General features: G+C 30.5%; 1 protein-coding gene and 1 pseudogene across 1 annotated transcript; both read right to left on the reverse strand.

Moving 5' to 3' along the window:
* Positions 1–667: 667 nt before the first annotated feature.
* LOC145048506 (uncharacterized) lies at positions 668–4,876 on the reverse strand. The gene is made up of 13 exons (XM_078997019.1): positions 4,609–4,876; positions 4,487–4,535; positions 4,269–4,358; positions 3,471–3,548; positions 3,217–3,291; positions 2,999–3,051; positions 2,776–2,926; positions 2,532–2,642; positions 2,267–2,393; positions 1,708–1,814; positions 1,445–1,583; positions 1,300–1,352; positions 668–963 (listed from the first exon to the last, which is right to left on the reverse strand). The coding sequence occupies exons 1-13, from the start codon at positions 4,692–4,694 to the stop codon at positions 880–882; spliced, it is 1,203 nt and encodes a 400-aa protein (XP_078853145.1). The 5' UTR covers positions 4,695–4,876; the 3' UTR covers positions 668–879.
* Positions 4,877–6,947: 2,071 nt separating this feature from the next.
* Positions 6,948–7,978, reverse strand: LOC145047015 (aspartic proteinase nepenthesin-1 pseudogene; annotated as a pseudogene).
* Between the last annotated feature and the right edge of the window lie 2,610 nt (positions 7,979–10,588).

Here is a 10,588-nt window from a genome sequence, read left to right on the forward strand (position 1 = left end):
ATAATATCTTAAGAAATTAAATTCACACGACAACCTTAATCTAACACAATACAATGAATCTGAAATACAAAGAACAATTTATCATCACCAACAAGAATCGTAAATATGAACTATAGAGAGAAAAAGAGATGGAACGATTTTTTATTAAGGAAGAATGATGTGACTTCTTACAAGTCTGATTTTTAATATATAATTAAGGAGTATCGACTTAAATGACTATCGAAGTTACAAAAATGTCACCATTTAGCAATGTAAAATCAAATAATGTTAATTAAGACATTGAACTTTCACTTTTGTTCATATTTCCCTTTTATGAGATCCTACTCCCAATTTTGCCTCTCAGTTACACAATCTGTGTACTCTCTCACAGCTTCCTCTTTCCGGTGGATTAATGTCTACGTCACTAACACCTTCCATGGGAACCTATTAACAGATTTTCTAATTGGTAGAAGAGATTTTAATTAATTTTCAGAAGAGGATCATCATCTTTATTGGGTAGACTCGCCGGAAAAAGGTGTAATTTTGTCACTTCAAAAAAATCTGAAAACCGACTTTAGTGATATTCATAAAACACCATTTTCCATCCAGATGTAGACAGACCCTATAAATCATCGCGACAATAATGTTCAACACTTACATAAGATGAGAGATCCAGAACAAGTCCCTATTTCCAAATTTTGTTTATACCCATCCAAACAGTTTTATCAATTATGACATTTGTGTCTCAAAGATACAACAAACGAAACTAAAGTGGCAAAAGGAGTAGAATATCAGTCCAAAAAAATCCAATTAAATAAACAAGAAAGAAAAGCCAAACACGGCGGATGCTGGGCCCCGTTTTTCTCACAACACCACCGCCATTGTAGTTGTAAGGGGCCTCTAACCTAAAAAAGGCGCCAACAAAGGATGCGACAGACGTGGCAGACCCGACCGAGCTCCCAAATCCCGACAACTAATAGCCGCCTGTCATCATACACACACACACACACACAATTTAGGTCTAAATTGATTAAAGAAAAACAACCCCTACGAGCAAGAAATCGCATCATACTTCCATTTGTTCCCAATTACAACGTTGTATTTAAAAAAAATATACACAATTATAATAATAAGCATTTTTTACTGTTATAATGGCGTAGCTTTTTCAAAGTATAATGTTGCTAGGTAGTTTTTATAAAGTTTTATGCCTTAATAATGTAATAGAAAGAAATGAAAGTAGGATGCTATTATACACATATAATAAGAGTATGTTGCTATTTCTTGATGATATCTACTGGATTGAGTAGTTTTAATACTAACCACTTGAGCAGCAAATGGTAACATTTTTTCGGGTGGCTTGTTGGTGCAAATAGCTACAAATAACATATATATAAATCAAGAGTTATCAATTTTGTGATGAAAGTAGGTTGCTATTGTGTTACGTATACATATATGATATACATACCATAGAGGATAGCCCCTATAAATGCATCTCCAGCACCTGTGGTATCCACGAGTTCTGATTCCGGTATCTTCTCGGCTGTTCCGAGAAATAGCCTACCACAGACACTCCCAACGCCCTTGCCTTGGAATCTTACAACATCCTATATATATTGTAAAAGTAAAATGAAAATAATTACATGAGAAGAAACAACTAGACTTTTTTTTTTTTTACCAATTTATGCATATCCATGTTTTGATTTGTTAACGTGTGAAAAGGAAGCTTACTGATGAAACACAAGTAGGAGCAGCTTTGCTAGTATCGATTTTCTGCTTCAATACTTCAACTAAATTGTCTACATCCATTTCTTCAGCTTCACTGTTGTCTGTTGAGCCTGAAAGTGAACATCAGAAGCTGAAGCTAGAATGCTACCCAACAGACAAGGGATAAGGTCATAAAATAGCAACCTACTTGTTTGTTTTAGTTACTATACTTTTGAAAAGTGTCTCACTTAGTTAAAAAAAGTTTCATTTTCTTGTAAGCAATATAATATTACAAATCAACAAAATAGAACAATACTAAGACATTTGCAAAGTATATTATCTACCAAATGCTGTATCTTATTTAATTTTAACTAATATACTTTCCAAATGGTTTAGTATTTTGTTGTTTTAAACAAAAAAGTTGAAGAGATGACTCTAGAAACTAAGTCAAACTGAGATGAATTAACGTGGGACATATAAAAAAAAAGTATGTTGCTATTACATGATCTAACCCCCAACAGATAAAAGGAAAACAAAAATAGAATTGAGGGAGAAGGTGATTAAAGCTAAATTTTATATGCACCAGGTATACTTCTCTCAAGCATTATGCAACCATCTGCACCCAAAGTCACAATTACAAACTTGACCTTTGGCAACCTTAACAGCATGGAAACAAGTGCACTTGGAACAGTTGGAGCTTCAGTCCATGCCTGTTAGTTGGGAACATGCAGCCATACACAAACATAAATTCCTAATTCTATAAATAATAAATCCAGCTCACTTTATTGGAGAGAGAAGTAATCTTGTCAAATACTAAAACATTACAGGTAGATAATTTGGAAGCTTGCCTGTGGAAGTTTTGCAGAGCACACAACATAATCAGATAAATACATAAAATCATCCAACCCGTCCCTTAGCCTTTCAGCATCAATTAAGATAGGTATATTCCTCCGATTTGCCTGCACTGGTAGAGCATTTAACAGGGATCATTTATTTCCATTTATGATTAAATAACAAAAGACACAGCTGATTTCTGACTATAATATGCCTTGAAATTGCAGTTTCGTGCAGATTAGAAACCACAACACTTACCTCATGTGCAAGAATTAAAGCAGTTTCATGCAATCGTACATCAAAATAAGCAAGCTTCACGCCATCTAATGCTGATTTTAAAGTTGAGCTGGAGATGTCTGAAGGAATCATTGGAGGCCACCCTGGAGTATGAATGCATGTTCGAGTTTTCCTGGAAACAGCAGAATTGAAACAAAAGATAAATAAAAATAGTACAACAAAAAACAAATTTAGGTACCCTTACGTTTGATTATCCACAATGATATAGGTAAATGCTGAATTTCCCTCTTCGGAAACCTGCAAACAGGAAAAAAGTAAGCTTTGATGTATTTGTAACAAAATCATCCAAAGATTCATGCTACCTGATACTATGACAAGAGTTTTTAACAATCTATTGATTTAACATTATATGTTATATATGTTTATGCAACGAAATAATTGTCATAAAGCCATGTTCATTACCACAAAAAAAGAGATATCTACACCATCAACTTGTAATTCTTCCAATACTCCTCTCCCTTGAGCATCATTGGCAACCTGACAAGTAATTTGAGCACATGGGATACGATTCAGAATGGCTAAGTTAGTCTTAACATGATTAGGAGAGAAAAAGATTCATCTCATATTGGAAGCTTACTACTAGCCACAAAACCACAACTTGAAATAACTAGTTTTAGCATGAAGTCTTCAGCAAATCAAATCTGCATTTTGCATACCTTGGATATCAACCTTGCATTTAATCCTAGACGAGCTGCACAAGTTAGGGCATTTCCTGCATTTCCACCTCCTTGAACCTGAGAACAAGTTTGAGTGAATGATAAGTAAAAGAGCAACTTCTGAATTCAAGACTTTCAGTAAACTTCTACAGCTCTACAACAAAGATAGACACAGTTGAAATGAAGTGCAAACACAATTGACAAGATATCCTTAACTTATTTGACACCGCCCCAAAAAAGACCATTAATTTGAAAAATGGGGTAGATAATTTTACAACTAGTTTGCCTGTTGGACAATAATATTATAAACCCCAACCAAATTTGGACTAATAAAGACCCACAAAAAGAAGCAAATTAAATTGAGCACCCTTGATGAAAACGTGAAGTAGAAAAGAAGCATGACAGTTTCAAAAAGCTAAAATCCAAGAATTTCGGATAAAACTGATAGAAGAATTTCAATGGATACTTAAACACCTGTTTACAGAAGAGAACAGTGGTAATAAGATCAAATAGACTGTTGAATGATAGTGATCATGATTCATGAATAAGTTTGCACTGCAAATTCTGCAACAGCTGCGGATTTCACTAAAAAATAAGCTATTAATTGCATATATACAAAGGTAAAAAGCATCACTAATATCACAATTTCCAAATCCCCAAATAATAGATCCAGTAATCGAAGTCACAAAACTTGACTTAATTTGATTGATTAACGAGCTGTTGTATCAAGCATTATCAGTACAGATATAAACTCTAAAGCAACAAATGGTGAAATGGATCACCTAGATTATTTATTACCTTCATGCTGGTGCTTCTGATCTTGTCGTCAGGGTTGGGAAAAGAAGCCACAGTCGCCAAGAGATCCACCGACACACCACCAAATCCAAACTGTGTTGTTAACACCATAAATATCCAATCATAACTAACATATATCGTGATTATTAGTCAAACAGCTATAATTAATCATATTTGCTTGTACTGCCGTATATGAGAAAGTAGCAAGTGGAAATACGTACCACGACTGGACTATCAGACTGACTCGACGGAGACGACGCCATGTTTGCCCTGAATATATTTCCAATGAGTCTGTATACCGGAATTGAATTGAATAGTGCGAGGAGAGAGTGAAGAAGGATACCTGAGGGTCGTGGAGGAGGAGCGTGAAGAATAGGAGATGAAACTCGGGAGCATTGGACTAGTACTGGTAGAGAATATGGCTGTCATTGTCAGCCTTGTGCGTTGGTGCGTCTCGCCTCAGAGTAACCGATTTTGCCTGAAAAAAATCACAAAGGGAGGGGAGGAACAGAGCAAGTCACATCGGTCATCCTATTTCACCAACTACACTCCAAAACTCTAGCAAGGTATCTGGCCTCTTTTGAATAGAGTGTTCCCGTGAGACATAGCTGGGGAGAATTGTAGATAATTGTAGAAAAATAATAATAATAATAATAAATCTAGGGTAAATTACATGAATAGTCCCTTTAGTTTGGGTTAGTCTATGCTTTTCGTCCATAACTATTGTTTTTAATTCGGACCATTATAAATCCTTATAGCATGTGTTTCAGATTTAGTACCTACATGTAAATGACCATTATAAATCCTTATAGCGTGCGTTGCGCAGAAACATCTATATAGTTGAAGTCTTCACAAATATATATATATATTTTTTAATTTCTTTCATTGTAATTATTTATAACATCAAATTTTGATTTTAAATGTAACATTATAATCATTTATATAGAGTTATTTTTAACTATTGTTATTGTAAGTTATTTTAAGCTACTTATTTGAAAAATTTTAACGATTATAAAAATATCTTTAGAAAATATTTTATTTAAATTGATATTACAATTTAGTTTCTGATTTTAGCACTACAATTTATCACTTTTAACTATTCATAAAATATTCTTTGGGTTTCTTAAATGGAACTAAAACTTATATTGAAGTTGACCTTGTAATGTTATATTTAAATAAACAATTTAAGTATATTGTCACAACTGTTCAAAAGTTGTAGCTTTAAACTAACAATGGTTTACATACAACATGTTAAATATAATAAATTAAGTATAATATGTTAAACGTTAAAGACATAACTGTAGAAGTAGAAGTAAAAATATTATTTTAATATTGAAATTTAGTTTATTTGTGATTACACTTTAGGTTTGATACCTATTTAAGCTTATTAACCAACTTATAATTATTATTAGAAAGACTCTACAATTTATCACTTTTAACTATTTACAAAATATTCTTTAGGTTATTTAAGTTGAACTAAAATTTATATTTAAGTTGATCCTGTAAGGTTATATTTAAATTAACAATTTAAGTATTTTATACAAATTTTTCAAAAGTTGTAGTTTTAAAATGATAATGGTTTACATACAACATCATATTATACCTAATAAATGAAGAATAATATGTTAAAAGTTAAAAATATAATTTTATAAGTAGAAGAAAATATATTCTTTTAATATTGAAATTTAGTTTATATATGATTACACTTTAGGTTTTATATTTATTTAACCTTATTAACCAACTTATAATCATTATTAGAAAGAAATTGAAAAGTCATGGGAGTTTCAAATGAATGTGGTGAAAGGAAAAATGCTTCCTTATATATATATATATATATATATATATATATATATATATATATATATATATATATATATATATATATATATATATAGAGAGAGAGAGAGAGAAAGAGTTAGGTTCAAATGTTTTTGATAAGTATTGTGTGCATTGATGCACCAATCACAATTTAGCAAATTATTAAATAATTAATTAAATTGTTATCCCTTTATATTAGGAAATGATTATGACTGATTGTGATTATCATTAATTTAATCCTTTATATAATTCTTTGAAACGTTCTCCACTTACAGATCACAAAAATTGATTCTAGGTAATCATTTTTGCTCTCTTATTGTATTGCTCAATTTTTGTTCTTTGATTTTTTAAATATATTATATTCTTTTTATTCTAACAGAATTAAAATTTATTTCATTAACAACACTATAATATACTCAAAAGTTGCCATTCAAACAGAATGTCGACAAAATCACAAAATACGCAAAAATTTCATATAATTGTAATTCTAACATAATCTTACAAATTAGAATTCTATCAGAATATTATACATTTCAGCTCAATACAAATAAGCCACTATACATGTCACACTCATATACTTCGTTCCATTCTACAAGTATATCCATGTCTAAGAATTTGATTCTAAGAGAATGTAAAATCATATACAAAAGCTCATTCTAACATAATACAAAATCATTAACCTCTTATCTACATAAAAAAAGCATGAAACTCACATGTATATTTGAACTGCAAAATGATGTTTGTAGAAGATCATTTTGTAAACAAATGTTGGTTTTCTTAAGTCATAAATCTAAAAACAGTAACATATTGAAAACCCATAAAATATGATAAGTAGAACATGCAACATACCAATCTAACCAAAACCTACAACTGACTGCATTTACTTGGAATGAATGACAAGGTCTCCTTCTCGAGATCATGAACCACCATCATATTCTGTTGTTAAATATTTCCAAATATTGAAATTCCACTTGAACCCCCCTTCGTCAAACACGCCACTCCAGTATTCATATCTCCGATCATGTAATTCTTCCCTGGCAAATCCAAACTCGCACCATCAAAATGAAACACCAGCTTGGGAATCTCGATCGACATCTCCCCTGAACCATCATCTGAAGTTAACTCAAAACATAAATCCAAACAAGTCGAACCCGAGTTATCTACATTCAAATTCGTTTGTGAAACAAATTCTTTATTCAGCATATTAAAAGCAAATTCTTCAAGATACGTAATGGTTGTACCCGAATCGATGATGACCCCACCTATCCCATATGAATTGATTTCTAAAGTCGATTTCTTGATAGGCAAATCAACGTTTCCGATAGAAATACCTTGGAGTGAAAGGTAGTAAAAGGATGGTTGTGATGGGTTTTTGATCGATGGAGTGGTGAAAACGCTATCATTTGCTATTTGGCTTTCTAAAGATCCCATTACGAGAGTACTTGATGGGTTTCCTGATGATGTATCATCATTAATGGAGGTTAAACAATAAGAAAATGTTGACTTTTTGAGTTGTGAAACTAAAGACAAAGGTTCCCTTCCTAACCCTACTAACCCAACACCTTGATTGAACCCACTACCTTCATTATCTTCTGCACAACCAAACCCGACTGACGGCACAGACACCTTATCGAACATAAACGTCTTTGTTGCTAAAATATTACATCGAAAAATATGCTAGCATAATGACATTGAACTCAATAAATAATTATTATGTCAGAATTTTTTTTGGGGGATCAATTCAAAATCTAATAATCACTAACTATTCTTAAGAAATTACTCAAAATTGACACCTTCATCGCAATGAAATCATCAGCGTCATCTTTAGGATTCAAGACCGTCTCTAATGTGTTCTTGAACTTCGACTTGAATGAATTCGATCTTGTACTCCTCATTCTTCAAGAATACCGTTCACACAAACCCCTAAATGTCGATTCCGTCTTCTAGGGTTTAATGTCGATATTTATATCAAAAGTCTTCACAAAATCTTCCGATTTTGAAGAAAATCTACAAAAAATCAGAACACATTTGAAGCTCCGAAATCACTGGGTTCTTGATTTGATATTATGCGAGATATTTGTGTTCATCGGTGGATCATTGCCATACTTATCGACAATTTGCTATTAAAATGAAGAAGCAATGTACAATAATACCCTTCCGCGCCCAATCAATTAATGAAACCCTATTAAATTGTTTTGTATTCTATTTAATTTTAAAAGAAAAATCACTTTCTAAAATTATCAAAAATGATTGGCCTAGAATCCATTACACAAGCACACAATACTTAACAAAAACAAAATAACCTAACCTTATATTTATATATATATATATATATATATATATATATATATATATATATATATATATATATATATATATATATATATATATATATATATATATAACACCGCCACTTACGTTTTTAATCTCTTTCTTTCTTCCTCTGCAAATCGAAAAGTCCATTAGCCGTCGATCAAAAACACTACTACTATTTCTCTTGAAATTTTATTCCAGCCGTCACTCATAGTGTTTCAATGAAACCTTGAATTTTATTTTAAAATTAAGCTATCAATATTCAAGAAAAATAGGAGGCTTGAAGCTAATGCCAATGGTAGTGGAAAGAAAATCATGACAGGTTAATTTCTATATCTTCTCTTTATAATTTATTATGTTGCCAATTGAGATAAAAGTATTTAGATCTCTTTGAAATTTATTAGTATTTGGTTTTTGTTTTTAAAGAATAACATTAATGCTTTTTGAAAGTTGTAAGAATCGGTGGATGTAAATCGCAATAAGATTTGTATATATAGTCATTAATGTTTTTTTCATTATTGTCTATATCTTCAGTTTGTTATTTGATTTGTAGTCAGTGGATATTAAAATTAGTTTTTAATTGTATTTTTCCAATCTCGCTGTGTAGTTTTAAAATTTCATTTAATTTAATCCACAAATTATTTGAATTACAGTAAAGTTATATATTCTAATTGTATCTCAATGATAGCAATATTTTCTTGACGTTAGCATTTTGATATGGAAAAAAACATGAAAACAAATTTTTGTTGTTGTTAGATTTTAATGTTTTTTTATATTTTAGGTTTTGAAGAGGCAGCGATTGATGTGATGAAGAAAACAAAACATAGAGAACGTTTATTATTGAAAAAATATATAAAATGATTATTAACAATAATATTCTCTTAAAATGGATTAGTGTTTTTATTAAATTTTATAGGTTTATTCTTTTAAAATATACTAAAAGTTTTAATATTTTAAAGTTGATTATGTTTTTTGTTTTGTGGATATAGATTTTGACGAGACTGCCATTAACATGGAAAAAGAAGAAAACATGGAGAAAGAGAGTACTCTAGCACAATGTATTATGCCAGAATGTATAAAGTGTTTATTAACAATAATATTCTTTCAGAATAGATTAGCATTTTTATTAGATTTTGATGTTTTTATATTTATTTTTTTTAACCATTCTTTGTTTTAATCTTTAAGAATAAATGCAAGTCTTATTCTTTACGAATTAACGTAATTAGTGATTTTTAAAAAATAAAATTCATATTCTTTAGAAAATATTATTCTTGATAATATGTTGTATAATTTTTTAAGTATGTTAACTATAAAAACTATATTGAATGAACCATATTCTGCAAAAATAAAATCGAAAATAAATTTACTAGTTTATGTTTGACTCTCTGTCATTCGGATAGAATAAAATCGGTTAGTATTAGAAATTATAATAGAATTAAATTTGAATCAATTTAAAAAATTCAAAATTAAAAAAAGTAAATTAATTATCCCTTAAAATCCGAAATTTTCCTTTTTAATATAGGTTAATTGATCAAAACACCTTTCTGCTGAAATTTGTTTGATTATAAGGTACATGTTACCCTATTGTAATATCGTAGATCTTCAGATCATGATCATTGATTTTATTAATCCAGTGGTCCAGAATTATGCTTACGGGTACACAATAGATGTTAGAAACAAAATAATCTAGCTATATATATATATATATATATATATATATATATATATGTGTGTGTGTGTGTGTGTGTGTGTGTGTATGTGTGTGTGTGTGACATCCCAATTTTTACGGCCAGAAAAGACCGATTTTTTGTTTATGCTTTATAAAAATCAGAGTACTTCTTTTAATAAAAATGTTGCGGAATTTGTTCCCAAAAAAACATGATAAATACGTTATTAAAACATTTTCGAAGAAACGTATTTTATTCATTTCAAAACGTTTGGGATGTCATCGTTAATACAGAAACATAAGCATAAATAAAACTTACATTTATTTACACTGGTGATCTACATCTCCTTAAATCTCTCAGTGTAAAGTGACCTCGTATCAACACCTGTGATATAAATAAATTGAGTGGGTCAGGTTGGGAAACCTGGTGAGTACATAAGGTTTTCAACCCACAATAATATAGTTATTATGTTTAAACAATCAAACAATCAACCCAATTACCCATCCCCATTATCTTCTTTAGTCT

The sequence above is a fragment of the Lactuca saligna genome, chromosome 5, assembly GCF_052625555.1.
Source record: "Lactuca saligna cultivar CGN05327 chromosome 5, ASM5262555v1, whole genome shotgun sequence".
Classification (NCBI taxonomy): Eukaryota; Viridiplantae; Streptophyta; class Magnoliopsida; order Asterales; family Asteraceae; genus Lactuca; species Lactuca saligna.

Coding starts and splice junctions, on each gene's coding strand:
- LOC145048506 (XM_078997019.1), bottom strand. CDS start 4,694: ATGACAGCCATATTCTCTACCAGTACTAGTCCAATGCTCCCGAGTTTC. Junction 3,052..3,216: donor TAGATATCTCTTTTTTTGTG/GTAATGAACATG, acceptor TCCTGTTTGCAG/GTTTCCGAAGAGGGAAATTC. Junction 2,927..2,998: donor ATCATTGTGGATAATCAAAC/GTAAGGGTACCT, acceptor TGCTGTTTCCAG/GAAAACTCGAACATGCATTC.